At 43.5% G+C, this 21,228-nt stretch overlaps 1 protein-coding gene across 1 annotated transcript in view; it reads right to left on the bottom strand.

Annotated features, from left to right (window-relative positions):
• Window positions 1-21,228, bottom strand: part of KDM4B (lysine demethylase 4B) — a 165,153-nt gene that overhangs the window by 5,925 nt on the left and 138,000 nt on the right. The window contains exons 14-21 of the mRNA XM_044998466.1: window positions 20,051-20,229; window positions 16,462-16,684; window positions 11,975-12,051; window positions 11,718-11,773; window positions 10,902-11,010; window positions 4,004-4,189; window positions 3,749-3,913; window positions 2,400-2,519 (exon numbers count right to left, since the gene is read on the bottom strand). Of these exons, the coding sequence (XP_044854401.1) occupies window positions 2,400-2,519; window positions 3,749-3,913; window positions 4,004-4,189; window positions 10,902-11,010; window positions 11,718-11,773; window positions 11,975-12,051; window positions 16,462-16,684; window positions 20,051-20,229 (1,115 nt within the window). The remainder of the gene's footprint in view (window positions 1-2,399; window positions 2,520-3,748; window positions 3,914-4,003; window positions 4,190-10,901; window positions 11,011-11,717; window positions 11,774-11,974; window positions 12,052-16,461; window positions 16,685-20,050; window positions 20,230-21,228) is intronic.

Raw genomic sequence — 21,228 nt, forward strand, 5'->3', positions numbered from 1 at the left:
CTCCATTCTGAATACACACACAAATGAGGTGTCATAAACAGTTAGTTAAGGGTTAAGGTTTTTGTCTACCTGTAAAGGGTTAACAAGCAGTACCTGTGGACACCTGACCAGAGGACCAATGAGGGACAAGATTATTTTCAAATCCGTGTGGAGGGAAGTTTTTTTTCCTGTTCTTTGTTTCTTGGAGAGTCTCTCTTGGGAATTAAGAGAGTCCAGACATCTTAATCAAGTCCTCCCAGGTTTCTGCAATAAATTCTTCTATTCAAGCTAGTGAGTATTAGCAAGGAACTAGTATTCTTATACTTTTATTTCTGTATTTGCAATTCTGTGTTTTGCTATAGAATTTCTTTAAGTCTGTACTGTGATTGCTTTTACTGAGAAAGAAGGGAGGGGGAATTCCCTCCAGAGATTGATAAGTTTAGACCCTGTATATTGTTCCATCTCGGTTACAGAGACAGTGACTTTCTTTTTTATTCTTTAATAAATTCTTTTCTATTAAGGACTTGGTTGGTCTTTCCTTGGGTGGATTCTCAGGGAAAGGGGAGGGGGAGGCATCCCTCTGTAGTTAGATCCCGGTGTCTCTCCTAGGAAAAGGGAGGGGGGAGGAAGCAGGGGGGAATGGTTTATTTCTCCTGGGTGTAAGAACTCCATGGATTTGGGGCTCTTGGGATCCCCAAGGATTTTGGGGAAGGACTGTGTCCCAATCCACGTACCTGATTGGGTGGTGGCAGCTTTTACTAGATCTAAACTAGGATTTTAGTTTAGAGGGAAACCAGTGCAGGTCCCCATATTAGAACCCAACAGCTCTAAGTGGGGGTGAGACCTATGACATGAGGTTTAAAGACAAACCACTGGAGTTAAATTTTGAAAAAATATGCACTTAACCTGAATGTGCAAAACATGGAACAAGTAACTGCATGAGTTGCAAAATGTACAAATGCATATGTGCCTGAATATTTTGTTCTCATTTAGTGCTGGTAAATAGATGGTTTCAGAGTAGATACTTAGTAGTTTCAGTAAATAGATGCTTTTTTACATTTTTTTTTTCTTTTTTAGCTTTTACTGCTATTTTAAACAATCAATATGTGAATTTCCTATATCGTGACTAAATCGGAAAGCAAACAAAGAACAGATTTTCAATGGAAGCGTAAAAAAGTTAAAATTTATGTTAAAATCAGACTGTGTCTTCTTTGGAACATCATGCCAAAGAGATCGTTAGGATACAAGTCTGTGGATTATGATGCTCTTCTGTTTGCATGTCAAGACCTTAGGCAATTTTTGTGAACGGACTAAACAGTTTTATAAATGCCTCTTAGACAAGTGTCCTGGGAAATTTCTCCAACCACACTTTCCAAGATTACTCAGGAACAGGAATCTACACTGCACAAAATAGGGTTTTTTGGTAAGTTTCATTGTGTGTGTTTGGTTAAATTGAGGTGCGCAGGGTGCACTTGAAACCTCCCAGAATCCTGGAAATTTTGAAACTTCTTGTGGCCCATTTAACCTAGATGTCGTCAAATGACAGTGTTGAATTTTGGGGAACTTCATGTTGAAATGCGGACCCTTTTTCAGATTTCTGATCGCTAACCTCCTGTAAACAGAAATCCTACATGTGGTACAAAACTGCTTCGGCACTCAGCCTTGTGGGCTGCAGAATTGGCTGCTTCTGTTCTCTGCTAGAAAAGGTAGTTGGCGACATGAATGACAGAACTGGAGATTGAAGGCTTCTAATTAGTCACAGAATAGGTAAAGGAGATATAGCAGCAGGACTTTGTTCCCACATACTGCTCTGCCATGTACCTTCCCACGAGTCTCCAGGGCGAGTGTACAGTCTCCAAGCCATTCTATTCCTGATCTACAGTTTTATTGCCAAGAGTTTTAATTACCTAAATTCCTGTTTGTTAGGAAGCGGAGGTCATAAAGCTCATTTCACACAGGCCATTGAACAGCCAGCAGACAGTGGTGATATCAAGTCACTTTTGACCTGGGTCCCCTGATGTCCCTTTTCTCTACAGTTCCTTATATCCACTGCACAGCTACATATACCAACTCAAGCATCCTTTTTCATCACAGAGAAAGGGTGTGAAAGCAAGGAACCCATTGTGAATTTCTAAGAGCGGGTATGTGTAGATAGAGAGGCATGTGTATGTACATGCATCCAAATCTGCCTCTGAGGACCCTTTTCCCGACTCTCTTCATTAGGAGCATTACAGTTCCTGTAAGAATACAGGAAATATTAACTCTGGAGATCACATTACGTCTTCATAAATATAACAAGTGATCTCTCTCCTGCCATCCATCTCCATCCTCTGACAAACAAGCCTTCTGTACCTCTGAGGAACAAAGCTTGTGCAACACACAGGTGCTGTGGTGGAGTTTTTAGACCCCTCCCTATTTACCTGATAAATCTGACTGATCTGGGCTGCAATGAACTTGGCCTTATAGATGATTCCATCAGTCCACTGCAACTGAACCAACTCGCCTTCTGGAGGGGGTCCCATCTGAATGCAGTCTCTGCTCTGAAGACAGAAGAAAGTCAGGAAAACAACAGACATGAATAAAACTTGGGAGCAAGTTGACCATCTCTGTCATAGTGGCCACCCATGGAGGATACCACAATAACATGATGCTTTAACATAAGAACCCAGGAGGCTACCACACCATAAGCAAATCTGCATCTGTTCAAAAACCTCACTAAGCATAGGCAGGTTACAAGCCATTGCTCAAGTACAGAACCAATTGTTTGCACCAGCTGCTGGTGATAGTACTTTGCAATTCTCTGGAACTCATCCAAGGTGCTCAAAGCAGCTCAGACGCCCTGTGATGTATTACCCTCATTTTACAAGCACAGGGGAGGAGGTGTTAATTGACTTGCCCATAGTATTACAAGGCAGGTCAGTGGCAGAACTGGGAATAGAACCCAAGAATCTAGACTCTTAGTACCCGGCTCCAATTCTTCAATACACTCTCCCCCACTCTAATCTATTTACTATATTAAAACAAACATACACACTCTGTCCAGTCTATTTACCCAAAACAGGACTTGGGAGGAAAAAAATGAGACTTTAAAAATGCAATTAGTGTGCAAGACAGAACAAACTATATTCTCTTACTTCATAGAATCATAGAATCTCAGGGGTGGAAGGGACCTCAGGAGGTATCTAGTCCAACCCCCTGCTCAAAGCAGGACCAAACCCAACTAAATCATCCCAGCCAGGGCTTTGTCAAGCCTGACCTTAAAAACCTCTAAGGAAGGAGACCAACACTGGCAGCAGCTGTTGGTCAAGGAAGAAAAAATAGGAAACCAGGTAATAATCAGTAAAGCCATATATAAGGGGATGCATGAAGAACACTTTATCCATTGGCTATGCGGCCAGCAATACCTTTTTAACCTATTGTAAAAAGATTTCTCAGGGTATGCTTTGTTGTTCCTTCCCACGAAGTAAGCAAGTATGCAGCATTGCATCCTATAGATCAAGGGTGGCCAAACTGCAGTTCGCGAGTCGCGTGTGGCTCTTTTACAGTTAAAATGCAGCTCGCAGAGCCCATCACCTCCCCCCTCATTCTCTGCCTACCAGACTGGAGGAGAGGGGAGCTTGAGGCTTCTGCCCTGCAATGGGGTGGTGGGGCTTCAGCCTCGGCAGGCATCTCCTGAAGATTATCGTATGTGGCTCGGAGGGTCAGTAAGTTTGGCCAGCCTGCTACAGATTCTACCTGCAGTTACAGAGGAATCTAAAGAGCTTCTTACAGTAATGCTTTCCGGGTAAACGTTGTCGCTGTAAGAGCCATCGTCAAAGTTCACTTCATAGAAAGTTTGTGTTGTCATGCCGATTACTTTACACCTGTAGTAGAGTCCATTGCGGTTCTTCGTAATCACTGTCTGTCCCAGCGATACCTCCCTCCGAAATGGGATCTATGGAACAAAGGAAAGTGATCCCTGATCGGTCCCAAGAGACATGAGAGAAACAGTACATAGGAGGGATTTTAAATAGAAGACACTTACATTGTGGTTGGCTGCTTTATGTTTGAAGCAAGTGATGGACACAACATATGGCCAATCATCCGGCTCCATGGGTACCCCAGCAGCATGCGCACAGGTCACATGGAAGGAAGTGGAGCAGTGCTCATAGGAGCATTGAATGCAGGCACCAGACACCTTCTTCATCCGATTCCGGCAGTACACACATTTCTGAAGGGAAACAAACACCGGTTCACATTATGCAAAGGAGACAAAGTCAGCAGCAGCTTTTAATCAACATATTTGAGGCTGGAGGCCAGAGTGAGACATGGTACAAAACTCCTTGTTATCAACAGTTACACTGAAGGAGAGCTCAGAGGTCCCAACCAGGATTGAGGCTGTCTCATGCAGGCATTATAGACACAAGGGTGGTCAAATTCCTTTCGATCTGCCTGCTCAACCACATGCACTCATCTAGAACCCATCCTGAGCCAAAACACACACATCCTAAATATAACAGACACACAGAACTATTGTTCCCCTAAACAGCAACAAGATGACATCATTTTAATCTCTCAAGCAGCTATCAATGACACAATCCATCAGACACATATTAATCAATTAAGTCCTCACAAAAACAATTTGGGATGACGTTTTCTGGAGTGTAATGTATCAGCATTACCTACAAGCATTATGGTAAAACTTCGACTTCCATTATACACCCATTCTCCAGAGATTTTTAAATGTACCCATTTTAATTCACATTCTAGCTGAATCTTGGGAAATGAGCTGCTAGAATAGACAATTTTCATCTGGACACAACACAACACAGATCAACAGTTTAACATTTATTTTTAAGTAGGCCCTTTTTATTATTATTATATATACACATGGAATACATGATGACATGGTATAACAGTTTGATTGGCATCTATGTGGGATTATCTGAAGTATGTAACTCACTCACTGCTTTGCCACTCTTGGGTAAATAAAACCTTCACACTACACCATGCATTTTGAATACGCCACAGATGTTACAAAAAAGGTTTTAAAATGCTTTAAAGTCCTGTCCGCCTCCCCCCATTTGGACTGTTTCTTATATTCCTCTCTGTAAAGCCAGCTGCCTTGGTTACTCTGTGCAGGGATTAGAGAGAAAGGAAAGCAAATAATAAATGTAAAGTCTTGTCTACTTATGGAGTTAGTCCAAAATAGATATTCAGGAATAACTTGTGTGTGGACACTCTTATTCCAGAATAAATGTGTCATGTTTGCTTAATCCTCTTTGAAAGAAGATTAAACTAAACTGGAACAAGGCTCTCTTATTCTGGAATGAGAATATTATGAATTGGCTATGCAGCCAGCAAGTCTTTTTTAACCTACTATTCATTATACTTATCATGCCAGAATAAGGGTGTCCACAGATGAAATTATTCTAGAATAGCTACTGCATTTTAAATTCACACCTTACCTTAATGTAAACCAACTTTCAACTGTAGACAACCTTTAAGACACCTTTGAAATGGATCTGAAATACCCTTTCTAAAGAAACATGTCCTTGTTTTAAAAAGTCCAGTATCTCATGGTACTGTGGAATTGGGAGTGAGCACTGGGTGCCACTGGGAAGCTGAGAATCGCCCCTCACTCCAATGGTATCAAACTCCCATTTCCAGCCCTGTTGGAATGTGGAATATTAAACTTTTAGACTGGGATTTCCAAAGGAGCCTCAGGGAGTTACGAATTCACTGACTTTCATGGGGAATTGGGCTCCTAATGCCTATTTGCTCGTTTGGAAATCCCAGCCTTAGTTCATAAAATGTGTGTGTCTAGAAAAGCTGTCACTGGTGGCTGGCCTGGGCCACAGATTGGGATAACCTGAGAAAGAGGAAATTCCACATGTTGTAGAGGGAAGGAGGTTGCCCTTGAAAAAGAACGCAACTGTTTCAAACCGCTCATATGAATAGAATCCTGGGGAGACGGATTGAAGGACAAGTGATCAGGGGACAGATATAGGATAAATATTTATCATATTGAAATCATCTCCCCATATATTGTGGGTGGGAATGGGGATTGGTGGAAATGTTTTAGTCACCTGAAGATTGGTGGTATGCTCCAGAAGAAAACGCTTTATTGGGCCTTCCCGTCTCCTCCCCATTCCCTCAGCTCATCTACACATCAGTGTCCCATCTTCACTGGGAGTGAGAACCTTCCTCCCTCTGCAGCTCCTGCCATCAGGTGTAGCCTTTCTTCCCACCTCCCTTCCCTGCCTCAACTGTACTAGTGCTCTAACAAATACTGTCCCTGCCCCAAAGAGGGACAGTTATTTCCCTCTCCCCACCATAAACTGAGAAAGGACGAGAGGAAATCACTCAGCCTCATACGTTCCCATCACTCCCAATCATGCCCAGATATATCAGTAACACTCCTGTATGTGGATGCAATAAGCCAAGTTCATTTCTCTTGTAAGTATCAGAATCAGTGGAGAGAGAGATGAATTTGGCCCTGTGCTTTCACTCTGAATTTCCTAGCTTTTGTTAGTCAAAGTCAGGCCCTTCGCACTGCCTGACTGTAGTTTTTAGTATTTAATAAGCTATGCCCTTATCGCTCTGTAAGCCATGTTCAAAAGGTAGATAAGCACCACAGCAAAGTGCGCAGCAGGAATACAGCACTGAGAGCAAGTCAATAGCAATGAGATCTCATTATTAAACTGTCAATACCTAATTCTCTCCCTAGCAGGGACAAGCGCTGATATACGAAGTGCTCAATACAGCCTCTCAAGGGAGTATTAACCCTTGAGTAAGGGAGTCTGATTTTATTGCTGTAAAGCCTGCTTCCAAGCCTGAGGGATTAACATGCATCTAATGGCATCCCAGTGGCAGAGACACTCTGTTGTGCAGAAGAGCCACACCAAAAGAAGTGATTAGATAGATCAAATATGATCGGAGGACAAAGGAAAATTTAAGTTACAGGGACCTTGAGATGTGGAGGATGGTGAAAGCAGAGCATGAGTGGAAGACCTGGAGGTGTGGGACATGGGACTGGGTATCGTGGGGAAGATGCTCCGACAGATATGAATTAATTTGGAAGGGGAGGTGGGAAGAGAAAGAGTATCTAAGGTACGGGAGAAAAATACTCTGAATAAATGCACACAGAAAAAAAATCAGATCATAGCGGAGAGTAAGGAATGGGCTGTCTACAGCATGATGAACACTACAATTCATTTACTCCGGTGAGGGATGACAGCTAATTATTCTGAATTTCCACGTCATACATAATTTACACACACAAGCCTGTAATACACCATTAATCAGAAACCATGCAAACTGCATTCTTTATAATGCTGCAGCATGCTCAAATGAACTCAGAGGTCTATGCTTTCAAGGGGAGCCCAGGCCTTAGCACCTAATGCACATTTTCAGATGAACTGGACACTGTTTTCAAACAAGTCACCCCAAGTCCTCACCCTGCACCTACATCAGAGAGTGCTGCCTCACCACCCCCACATTGCTAAGGAAAAGAGATGTGAACAGTAACAAAATGCACTTGAATCCACTGGAGAGGCATCTCCTGCCACCTCCCTTCTTTACTCCAGTTCATTTGCTTCAGCTACCTATGACCTTCCTATCATTCTTCACTCTCCTTTCCCATGGGTCTGTTCATCCCAGCTCCACTCTCTCACCTACATCTCCCTCAACTCAAACACTACTGAAATCTTCAGCCTTGTCTCCTCTTCTGCTCACCTTGATTTCAACTCCCTTCTCCATGTTCACCACAAGCCTCACCACATACAGGATACCTCTACCCACCTCTAACACACAAAGAAAGGTGACCACAATCTGCCTGTCCCTCTCTCTCTCTAAACAACTCCACTAGCTCCCCCATTTGTATCAGGATGCACTTGCCAAAAACCTCAATGGACTTGCTCCATGGTATCTCATAAACCATGTTTCTCTGTACACTCCCCCATACTCATTTAGCTCAAAACTCCTATGCAATTTTACCAGGGCTGCTAGTTCAAGAACTTTCTCCTTAACATCCTACTGTCAAGAACAAAGCCTCGTATCTGACTCATTGACTTTACATCTCATTTCAAGTTTCAGCTCAAAATGTAATTTATCTTCCCTTAGTTATGACACCTACAAAAGTAACGCAGCATTATATATGGTAACACTGCGACACATTGTTGTTTCCAGCACTAGTATGTGCATATCTATTATAATGGCACCCACGAGTAAAAAAACCAAAAAGGGATCTTAGCAAGCAGACAGTAAACAAACAGAACAGACATTCTGGTGGTGTGGGATAAAGGGGCTGAGAGTCAGTTTACTTCCTACCTCCTAAAACTAGTCCTGATTGCAGGGGCAGCAGAAACTTTGTACAAGGGCCATGCTGGCATGTTGCCAGAAGCTTCAGTGCTCCATGTGTTTCCAAGCAGGTATCTGAGCTCCTCCATGTTGTCTGCTAGCAGAGTAATGTGTGATCTTGGCATAAACATATAAGAGGCCAGCAGACAATGGGAAAGGCTGCTCTGATTAAGATGGAGCAGCGCATAGTGGGCCATACAGACTAACATTTTCAAAACCAGGTGCCTAATTCTAGCTTTTCAGGGGGTGCTGAGCACTTACAGCTCTTACTTCCAACGGGAGCAATGGGTGCTTAGAACAATAGACAGTTAACTAAGTGTCCTGATTTCCAACCTGAGGCATCAAATGTGAAAATTCTATACCTCCCATGAAATATGAAGGAAACCATAGAGGACAATTTTGGCCCCATGCCGAAGTAGATGTTCATCCACAGAATAAAAGCCACTGTACAATTCAGCAAGACTGTCCGCCTATTCAGGACTGAAATAGCAGGAGTTGTTTTAACAGATCTGAGTGGGGGCCCAGGTTGAAAATAGTAGGGAGTGCTTCAGGTTGGATATGACTAGTCTGAGGTATACTGGTCGAGCTGTATATGAGAAGCTCACAGCTGCTGCCCATAGCATGGTCTAAAGCTAAACAGGTTATCAGTCACTCGCTCTTACTCCCACACTTCCCTTCATTCACCCTGCTGTGCCCAAGTAATTTAGCAAATTTGGCAAGCCTTAGCAATCTCAAACCCTGTAATGCCTTAGGCATGAAACTCAACCTCCCCTATTACTTGCGCATACATGTCAAGCGAGTGCATGAACCTCTCTATAGGCACTTCTGAAAATCTGTCCTTCTCATTTCTTAACATTGCAGTGTGTGAGAGAAAAAGACACGGTTGATGTGGGTATGTTTGGGCTGACCTGTCTATAAAGCAGAGCTGGCTGGGATGCCACACGAAGGAAGGATGCTATTTTAGTATTCTGTCATCTCCAATATTACTTCCTGTGCGCTACACAGCAAAACCCACCAGCTTATCCAACAAATCCCCACACGCTCTGCCTGGTAAGAGTTAAGCTCATTTCACACCTAGAAAAGTAGTGTTTCTCTTCCTCCCAAAAGCTGAGGCAGCTGAGTCCAGCTGTTCTCAGTGAGACTCCCAACACAGGTAAGCTACTACAAAGAATGGGTTTCTTAAAATGTCCACTGCAGCTAAAGGAGGAACATGGAATTTACCCTGGACTGGACTGTTGGTCCATAAAGGGTACCATGTATCACAAATGAGGTACAGCTCAAAGTCCCTAATCAGGATCATGAGCCAATTGGGCCAGGTGTTGTCCAAATAAATGCTTCAGATAAAGGCATCTTAAATCCATGATGCCCTTGGACACCTGTAAAATGCTGCACAGTGGACAGAAATCCATGGAAACTTGTTACTGAATCAAGTAGCATCACACCAAAGGCTTCCCAATGCTCACCTTCACTTTCCTGCCCCCACAGTTTGTGGTTCTCTCCCCCACACCCCCAATACACATGCCATACTCCCCGAATTATCTTCTGCCTGTAAAGTCTTCTCCTTTAATCAGAGTCCTCCCACACAGATCCATGCCAAGCAGTCTGGAGTTCATTATGACAAAGTGATGCTGCATAGACTCAGTGATGAATGCTGCACAGTTGCAAGGCAGCCATGCAGGAGTTAACAGGTTTTCTTGTGAGGCCCCATTAAGCAATACAAGCGACTTCTGTGTAAAAGGATTTTTAATTCATCGTTACAAGTGGTGGTAATGAAGAGGATGCATGCTGGAAATGTCAGACAATCCATAAAGAGCTGGTGCTTCAAGATTTATCACTCTCGCATCACATTGCTCCATCACGCAACCTGAATAATGAATGCTTTTTACATTCACATTTGTGTACAAAACCCATTTGCACAACAGAAGAATAACTCTAGAAGCATACACAGATTCTTCCTAACCTCTCATCCAGGAAGGGCTGGGCTGCCTACACTGAAAAGCTGCGCAGTTAATGAATACATCAGCACTAACTACCGAATACATCAATGCTAACGACATCTTCCCCCACCATAACCCCCTCTTGATGTCCAAAACTGACTCCCACACAAAAGAAAAGCAAAAAGCACAATTTATCTTACCAAATGCACCCATAACAGAGGGGTATTCAGAACCAGCTGGGAGAACATAGCACCGTAGGCAAAGCCAAGACTCATTGATTCCATCTAATCATTAAGCCCCCGGGATGAAGCTATTGCAACCTCCACAGAAAGGAATTAGAAATCCATCTACTGGCATGTAACCTATTGATATATCTTCTCCTGATTCCCTCCTTATCGAGATGACCACAAGGGGGCATTTGTTAATTTCTGCACAGAGGATGGAGATGGGAAAGATTTCCTGACGGAGAAAGTGAAACATTTTAAAGGAAAGCAGACCCTCTCGGACATATCTAAATGGTACTGCTTCCTGAGGAGAACATCCTCCAGCCCTTGCAGCCTGAGGCTCCGACACAACATTTAATGTTTTTCTCACTAGCTAAGCCAAGCCCTGCTATTACTCAAGCAATCCTCAGGAAGCACCTACCAGTTTCCACCGCTGCTCTGGAATAGCACTGATGTCCACAGGATGGCGCTCTATTACGTTGAGGAAACGGGCCTCTGGGACAGTGATAGCACAGATTATATGGATCCACCTGGAAATCAGAGAAATTAGAAGCTGCCATATTTAAAAAAAAAAATGTTGGCACATTTATGGGATGAATAAACTCTAGAGGGCTGTTAACATTTCTCCCGGTTTCCCTTCTATAGTATCTGGACACATTTATGATAGTTGACAGCACTGGTAATATTAGCATCTGGTTATTAATCATGCACTGCACTAGATAAAGGTCTCTGGAACAACTGAGATCAACTTTCTTCAATAGGGAAGCATTTCTGCATGGTGCTGAGCACTATCTGAAAGGTGCTGCCTTTGAAATCAATGACATTAAAGGTGTTCAGTGCCACACAGAATCAGACCCTTAAGAGTAGAGAAAGAGTGGGACAGCACAGACATCCCAGTTCACCCATCCACTCTAAAGAGCAGCAATTATGCATGTGAGGCAAAATCTTGCTCACACACTGGAGCACCATGACCAGTGTTCACAATATAAACAAAATTACTTGCACTAGTGCTTGGGTGAGAGAGCTAGTATACAGTGCTAGTATACACAGTGGTAGCTGTGCTGGTCCAGGATATTAGAGACACAAGGTGGGTGAGGTAATATATTTTATTGGACCAATAAATCTTATTTATTCTGTTGGTGAGAGAGCTTTCCAAAGAAGTTGATCCAGTAAAAGATATTATCTCACTCACCTTGTCTCTCTAGGATACAGGCAAGACATTTTCAATGCTACCTACCTTCCATCAGTGGTCATTTGAAGAGCTCCTCCCCTGAGATTACACAGGCAGCAGTCCTACAGTAAAAAAACATCATAAAGATTAATTGAAAAGACAACCAAGGCGATCCCAAATCAAACCTCCGCAGAGATTTATTAAGCTGGGGCAACAGCATGCCGGGAAATACTTTGTCTCCCCACCTCCCCTCGGTGTTGACGCATCCAGTTAATTCTCCCCAGAAACTTTCCTTTCCAGTCTCCACTACAGTGGATACTTACCGCTGCCCATGCATTGGCTGAGCACCGGGAACAAGACCAGCCTTCATTCACCAGATCAGGGCGTATTCCATAGCAACCTGAAAGAAACCAAAGTATTCTTCTCACACTCTTGGCAACACATACATGAAGCCCATTGCTGATAGTTCAGGTTAGATACACCTTGGAAATTAGACACAGTATTTGGAATAGCCAATTCAAAACCCAAAAGACCACAACACACAAATGACAAGGACGAGGAGTCACCTAGGGGTAGGGCAGCTAGGACTGAAATAGAATGTGAAACCCCAACTCCTTCCTAGGGCCAGAGGTTAGGAGGAGATGTCTGGAACTACATTCAAGAGATTGGTCTCACAAGATATGCCCCTATTGCTACACTAAATGGACACATCAAAGGGGGTAAGAATGATGATCTGATTTAAACCCAGCTGGTGCAGCCATCTTTGCAGAAAAATGGAGAAGGACCTTATTTGAAGGGGGGAAAAGGGGGAGAATAAAGTTATCTAGCAGTGGGGAATTAAACACTCCATGTGCTTACTGTTGCACATCACACAGGAAGTCTGGGGTGGATCAGGGAATTGAACCTGGGGGAATCCCAGGCTAACCAGTAGGCCATCCTTCTTCCCAAACACCTCATGAGAAATTTTCAGCTAAACACACTAAAAGCTGGAAATCAAGGTGCTACCATCTCAGCTGAACAGGCAAAACAGGGTCTCTAGTATACAAAACACGTCAATATTTAGTGTTAATAACTTGGGTAAACTAAAGGTAAATATTCAGCTATCAAGTGAGGACAACACAGTACCCACTTCCGTAACAAGCAGCTACCTAACCCAGACAGACAACCTCAGAAAAGAGTCAATAATATACACCCACGGTTGCCTCCTGCATATGAAGTTCCTTTCCATCACATGACAGGTCATGAAAGCAGATCCAATCCAGACCTGGCAAAAGAGGCGGGGTGATGGAGTTTGGAAAACTGATTAGGAAGTTGACATGAGTTTCTATTTTAAGCCCTTAAGTGAAATATCTGTGGAGCCCAAACCTGTGTGGATCAGACTGTGAAATTTCAGCATTGATTTCTTGTTTCAAGACCACAGGTCGGGGGACCTCTGGACTTGAGGGGGGAATCTTCTGAAGGAACACAGCTGTCAGATGAGAGAGGGAGAGACACAAACTAAAGAATGAAAGAAAAGAGGAGCCTAAAGGAGAAACTACGATGAGAAACATATTTAATTTTTTTTTCCAGAAAATAAATTAAATCTTGCTTATTAGGAGCAAACCAGCCAGACTAGAGCTGCTCGGACTAAATATTAACCTTTGAATGCGGCTGTCTGTTCCTCAGGAACCAGGGTGTTTCTGAATGTAGCTAAGAGGCAAAATCTCATTCTTTTAAATAGGAGGCTTTCAGCTCCCAGAAATAGTTATGCAAGAGAGAGGGGAAGAAGTGTGTGCTGAGGGGAACGAGAGTGATTGAAACCCAGAATCGATAGTTAATGCAACAAGGCTAGCAAACAAGCAAAGTAACTACTCTCTCCCCTCAATAGGTTGTGTCAGCACCTCAAGGGCCTAGAAATCTTGGCTGAGGTTTCCTGGCATCCCTCCCGTTGTCACAGCTTATCACGGCCAGGTGAGACTCCTCCAAATCGGACTGTAATAAGTGGCCTGCTGAGAAGTTTTACAGCACCCAGCCAGCCCAGATTCAATAAGCCCCGATGCTGTAGCTCCATTCTACAGAGTGAGCAAACTGGTCTCATCACACCAAAGGCAAATGGGTACTGGAATCTACAAGTGAAAACAGACTGTGACGCACCTGCAACCTTAAACTAGAGTGAAGCAGCTAAACCCAAGCATCATGGGTCCAGCACAGCTAAACCTGAGTAGTAGAATGCACCAGGCTCTGTCTACGACTGCAGATTAACTTTGCTTTATTCATACACACATCTCTCTCCCCAAATCAAAATTTGGCTTGCTAACATTGCTCTTGAATGCCTTTCTACTGGAGATGTATGCATGTACTGGATAAAGAGACTCAGCTCTCCAGTGACGACTATCTCCAAGATGAGAAAGCCATCTCTATCATGTGCGCACTCACCCTATGTCAGCATACTACACACCATGAGCCGGAAGTGACCACCTCGTGGATGCAAGAAAAGTTCATCCTTTATTCTAATTCGCCACAAGATACATTTGTGCTCAACTGCTCGTCTATAAAGCTGAGACCATAAAAGCAAATTTTGCAGATACAAGTCAAATAATTCTTTCCATCTGCCAAGCTCAAACAGCAGAACAATAATGTACCACACCTCCTAATACTAGTGCAAATCTTAACTAGATTCTGTAGAATCTACAGTACTCCTGACGCAGACCAGTACCTTCAACCAGCTGCCATCAGAAATCCTCTCTTGGGCATAATAATCAAAGAAACATGTAGTGGTTTGTAGTGTTGTTGTAGCTGTGTTGGTCCCAGGATGTTAGAGAGAACATGGGTGAGGCAATATCTTTTATTGAACCAACTTCTGTTGGTGAAAGAGACAAGCTTGCAAGCTACACTGAGCTCTTCTTCAGGTCTACGATCTTTCCAATAAAAGATACTGCCTCACCCACCTTAGCTCTCTAAAGAACCAGACGTCTCTGTCTCCTGTGATAAACTAACATTGTCACAAACAGCAACACAGACACTACGAAAATGCATCTCAGAAACTATTCCATAAGCCCAGGTGGTCCCAAGAACAACAGAGGCTCACAGAAATCACGGTATTAACTACCCTCTCTCATGAAACCTTGATAACTGGTTCACCTAGTAGGCCAACTTTTGAACAAGTGAGAGGATTGTAAGTGGCTTACTTTGCAATTTCTGGTTTCCAAAGTATGACATACATAAATGGTAATTTACATACCAATAGGGTCAGACTCCTTGCACTGACAAAGGCCAAAACAGGTGTAAAAGCAGGCAGAAACAAACAGAAACAGGATCTGCTCAAAGATGTCTGCTCTGGAGTTTCCTCATTTCTCACAGGGCGTTATCACAGATAACCACATGTAAGTGCAAAACTAGTTAGAAGTCATTCCAACCTGAATCCCCATGAAAATGATGTACAGCTGGTATATTCATGCTGCACTCTCTCTGTAGCAATAGCATGGGAGATAGAATTCTTAATGAACTTTTTCTTCCCTTTTCTTCCATTCTACTCCCCGGGTAACTCACCTGGAACTGCTGGCACCTGTCCTCTTTTTAACCCTAGCAAAAGGCTCATTGTCTGCCCCAGCTGTGCAATCATTCGACAAAGATGGGCCGTTTCTCTCAGAGGATTCTCTTACGGAAGCGCAAGTGTCAAACTGGCCAGGAGTCGTTTCATTACACGGTGCAAGTGAGCAAGGAGGAGGTATGTAATGGAGTTGTTTCAATGAGGTGGTTTTATACTTTTCATTTCAAAAGATCTCCCAGAATGATGTTCAGTCGTCCTAATGGCTGAAAGGCGATTTCAGGGTTCTATTTCCCACCACAGCAAAAGGCTGCAATATCCTGTTTCATTAGTGCAGACTGTGGGGGCAGAAGGGCTTTAGACACAGCTTGTCCTTGAAAAGCTCCAGTCAGCTCCCCATAGTGGCCTGGATGAGAGTATGTCAATGGCACAAGTTTTGGGAGAGAAATTTAAGAATTTATTTGTCCTCAGGAGATCCCCCGGAACCCAAATTACCATTCTGTTCACGCAGGCTTTGAGACGGCCAATCTGTAAATAGATGTGTCAGAAGGAGAAGTGTCCAATAAAATAATGGACTTTCCTCTAAAAGACAGTATCTCAATGGGAGCCCAATCTATAGCTGAAAACATTTTAGGGGCTGATCTGCTGTAGTTTCAGCCGCTACTGAATACTGCCCTTGGGAATGTCCCCTGTTACAACCCCAATCAACTTTAGAAATGGAGGCTGACGCACGGAGGTGAATGTACCTGTTTTCTCTTCCTCAGGTGTTTCCTCATGAGCAGCTTTCAATCAGTACCATGGCTGATCACATAAGCTAAGGATTTCTACTTAGTGTCTCCCACCTGACTTGCATGTCTAAGGTGGCACTGCTGTATTCGCCTGGCTTCCATATCCCCCAGACTCACCAGCGTGGCTTAGGGAGAGAGCCTGCACATTAGGGGTTTACATGGAAGATGCCTGTATAAGAAGGGAGCTTCCATCAGGCAGGACCTGATCTTTCCCTTATTTGCCCCCCCAAACCAGAGAAAATAATTCCAGAAGGAGCAGAAGAGGAATAGAAAGCAAATGTGCAGAAATATGCAAGGATGTTCATAGCCACGACATACCTGAGAACACAATGAAGAGGAAATGTATACGCACATTAGTACAGGAACTGGCAAAAGGGAGTGTGGCAGGAACCGTAAGCATGCCCAGAAAGTGTCCAAATGCAGAGAGCACAGGTGTACAGAAACTTACAAGTGACTGAATGCCCAGAGCCCTTAGTGCGGAAGGAGGAACACTCACTAGCATGAACCTGCAGGCAGCACTTGGCGCAGGAGATCAGGAGACTGGTTCCATCTTCTCCAATGTACGAGTTTGAAGGAAGGGGCTCTGTGTTTTCACCACCTGAGGTAAAACACATCTCAGGGATCAGAGGCTTTGTCTTCTGTCCACACTTTGAAAGCTGGAGCAAGGAGGAGCTCTCCCCTGTGGAGACCTGGACAGCCTCTTTATCCATCTGTAAGGACTTAAGGAGGAAAAGGAAACAGTGGTACACAGAGTCTCCACTTTGCCCATCCACCAGCTGTTCTAAAATTCAAAGAATATTGCCCTTGTGAAAAAAATCAATCCTCACTAGCTCATGCTGTTTGCAACCACGCAACAAGTGCTCTTATCCCAACTCCTACCTCACATGACAAGAATCTTGTTGCTCCCTCCGTTCCAACAGGGTGTGCCCTGGGATTTGTCGTTTGGTTTGAAAGCTCAGGGAGGCATTAGAACAGTGGCTCAAACTTTTTTACGGGTGACCCCTTTCACATAGCAAGTCTCTGAGTGCGACCCCCCTTATAAATATACAAAAAAGTGATTTTAATTTAACACCATTATAAATGCTGGAGGCAAAGCAGGGTTTGGGTGGAGGTTGACAGCTCGTGACCCCCCATGTAATAACCTCGTGACCCCCTGAGGGGTCCCGACCCCCAGTTTGAGAACCCCTGCATTAGAATAATGAGCGGCATTCACTATTTTTGCATTTATACTTTTACAAAATAAGATCAAATCCCCAAATGCTGCAGAAGAAGACTATCTCAACAGAATAAGCAACATCTACCCCTCTCCCTCCGCACCCTCTCCTGTTCTTTCTTCAGAAAGATATTTAAAGGTTTCTGGTAGTAAACCAGAGTTAAAAATAACAGATTAAACAGCCCAGCTGCACCCAAGTCTCCTCACAATCCATTATACAGCAACATCATGCAGTCCTGGAGAGATACTTTATTTTCTGTCTGCAGAATAAATCAGGGATTTTTTTTTTTAAACACGCATGCCCCAAGTGAACACAGAGCTGTGTCTGGCTCCATGTGCCCTATTTATGCAGGGACAAACTGGGGCAGAGTTGAGCAAATAACATATCTAACAAATTTTGCCTTCCTGCTCATGAAGTATCTGGAAGCAAATTGAAAATTCCTTAAAGCTGATGTTCAAATTCAGTGGATGATTTTTTACTCTGATCTTACTTTTTGCTTGTGAATATTCAGAAGCTGGATAAAGTGCTTAGATACAAGTGGTCAGACGAATAGCATTGTATGTTTCTGTTCCCTGGCTGGATGTGTGTGCTAGGATTTCTGGTGCAAAGATTTGCATGTGTGATTTTAAATACCAGTTTCAAAAACACTGCTTGAACACTAAGGGAAAGCAACGCACACAGATGTGAATGGGGCTAAAGCACATTTGAACAAAACTACTGCACTAATCATATATATTTAAAAAAAAAATCACCCAGATCTGCTGGGACAGCAAGAGGCCCACTAGGATTTTTATTCCCAGTTTTTGAAAATAAAGGGAGAAGAGATTCAGTACATCTCTGAAAAGCGATACCTTAGTGGAACTGGATGCGAGAAAACAGAAGGCCATCAAACTAGTAACTGGGGGATACAATGTTGGAACAAGCATATTTAAACTAATAAAAAAAAACCTCCTCTTCTCCATGTGATTCTGATCTACACCTATGGAGGTGTGAGGGTAATTATACACGCCTGCATACAAATATATTCATAGATATTCACACACACACACACACACACACCCCTACCTATTACTACAGGGCTACCTATGCTACAAGGCTACCTCATGCTGACTACCAATTTGATGCATACGCAAGTGTAGCAGCACTGTATGTATTAATGTCTGCTCCTGTAAATCACTACAGGACCCAAATGTGTCAGTGTGTTAAATCTTATTTTTTCCAATCCCCTTGAAATGTGCAGCTTTGGTGTTTAAACCAGGCACAGCTAAGTTATCAGCACTATGTACGCAATGCACAGAAGAATTTACCATCTTGAGAGTAGAGGGGCTTTACGAATTTTGGATGTATCCCGTCCTGTGTGGTCTGATTTATAATATACATTTGATAGGTGGGACAGGGTTAGATTTGGTTCCCAATGTTTTGCTTGGCAACGATTGCCAAGAAAATCTGCATCTTAAACTGAAGTTCCCAGAACTTTAAATCCCAGCAGCCTCTTACGGCAAGTGAGGAAAGCTGGACGTGCCCAGAAAACCTTTCTGGGTATTAGCTCTGATTTACTCAAATGATTAGAAAATTAAAACAAATTACACACCACAAAGATTTACATATGCATATCTCCTTTCTGCTGCCTTGTACAGTGCCTCCCGCATTACACTAAGCCCAGGCTCCAATGCATTAATTTATAAAACCGAGACCAACACCATTGCTCTTGCTTGCGTAACTGAAACGTTACAGCTGCCTGTATGAGCCTGGGAAAAGAGGGATGCTGTAGCATATGTTCGCAATTCAGTAGCACTGAGGTTGGCCTCTCCTAGGTAGGAACAAAACCACAGAAGGACCTGAAATTACTCTCGGTCAGCATTTTGTAAATCCACCCTCCCGTTTCAAACAACCTGGAGAGCGTAAAAACAGATCCAGGTAGAATCCTCTTTCAATCAGGCAGCGTGTCTCAGGGTACAGCTACACTGCAAAACACAAAAAACCTGCAGCAGCAAGTCTCAGAGCCTGGGTCAACTGACTCAGGCTCATGCTATGGGGCTAAAAATAGTAGTGTAGACATTCCCGCTTGGGCTCAGAAACCCAGCAAGGAGGGTTGTCTCAGAGGAATATCTACAATGCTCTGCAAGTCGCTCAAGCCCAAGTCAGTTCACGCAGGCTCTGAGTCTCACTGTTGTGGGTTGGGTTTTTTGTTTTGGGTTTTATTGCAGTATAGATATACCCACAAAGAGCAGAGGCTGCTTTCTCTGTACGGACCCCTGAGCTGCGCCTACTCAGCTTGAGAAGTTGTCAAGCTCCGAGTGTTGGTGGATGAAGAGGAGAAAAAGCATGTGGTCCACCAGCTTTTAAGAGAAAGGCAAGTTTTGCACAGTTCTGGTGGCCTTGTGTAGACAACATTAATAATAATAATAATTTGCACTTATCGTGTTCCCCATCAGAGGATCTCAAAGAGCTTTGCACATCAGTTCTCACACCATCCCTCTGAGGTGGGCAGTATTCCCATTTGCAGATAAGGTAACTGAGGCAGAGAGATTAAGTGAGGTACTGAAGGTCACACAAGAATTCTGTGGCAGAGCTCAACACAAGACAATCTGAGGTTAACGGCATACTCCCTTGCCATGGAATTTCTGTTTTACTTAAGTAAAATTAAAAATTAATGCAAGGAAAGATGAAAAGCCAGTAGGATTTTCCCACTGTCTCTGCTATACATCTCTATGGCACACAAACCTGGGGCGCTGACTTATGAATTTACAATAAAAGCCTAGATCATTGCACCGACACACCATGAAAACAAACCCACACTAATCTTACTAAAATACCCACTATGCAATACCCTCCACTGACCCACCCATCTGCAGCAGTATCAGAAATTACCTGGTTATAAGGGTAGAAGAGGGTACAGACAGCACAGTAGGGCTCGCTCAGGGCAGCAGCTGCATTGAATTTTCGCTCAGCTGGGAAGTTATGTGCTTTATTCTTCCACTGCAGGGAAAGTAAAGACTTCATAGCCTCTGGGTCACTCACATCCTCCTCCCCGGAAAATGGAAACGTTTCTAGAGCAAAATGAGCAATGGGAAGTGTCTTCAGTACGGATGAAATGCAGCAAGAGGGTGTAAAATAAACACTCCAGTGACACTTAGGAGAAGTTAAAGAACAAACACCATCAGTTCGTTCTTCTATAGCCCAGCTATCATTATCTCCATTTTACAGATGGGGAAACCGAAGCACAGAGGGAGAGTGACTGGGCCAAGCTCATATGACAGGTCAGTGGGAGAGAAGAGAACCCGTTTCCTGATTTCCTGACTCCCAGTCCCAGTGTCCATGCATTAGATCATGCAGCCTCCCCTAATTAAGCCAAGTTCAAGGTGTGCAATACAGATCTATGGTAATCCCTTGACCTCCAGGCAGTAGTTTCATCTTTCAGGAAACGACGCGATGATTCATTTGGTCCCAAGAGGGGTCTGAGCATCACTCAGTCTCCATCTGTGAGTGGCAACTCTATTCTCAACTACCATCACAGGGTGCACTCCTTACCCTCCTATAGATTTAAATTGTGCCCAAGAGGCAAGCTCAGTCTGGGTTCTACTCTACACTTTTCTGCAACTATTCCCCCAACCCCCTTTCATCAACTACAATCTAATGAGCAACCTTCATCTACTTCTGGCACAGGCCTGATAGGCAGTTGCTTGTGCTGATTAGTTTCTGTCAATTCTTTGCTTTCACCAACTTTTGACTGGGGCCCCAGGCATTCTGTGATGGTTTTAGCAGAAACATCCAGCTAATTTGCTTCTCCCACAACTCTAAACTTCTTCCCTATTCTTTTCTGGGTGACAAAACCCCCATTTCTCCCCTACCTCGCTGCCAAAGCCTCCCCATGACAATTTCTACACATTCAAGTACATGGGGCATGCAGAAAAAGGATCAGAGGCAGAGTAAAATATTAAACATTACAATTAATACAAGGCATAGATACCGACTGTATTATTCATTTTCTGATTTAATTCAGTGGAGACCACCCTTTTAAAAAAACAAAACAACCTTCTGACTCTGCT

Source organism: Mauremys mutica, chromosome 24, assembly GCF_020497125.1.
Source record: "Mauremys mutica isolate MM-2020 ecotype Southern chromosome 24, ASM2049712v1, whole genome shotgun sequence".
Lineage (NCBI taxonomy): Eukaryota > Metazoa > Chordata > Testudines > Geoemydidae > Mauremys > Mauremys mutica.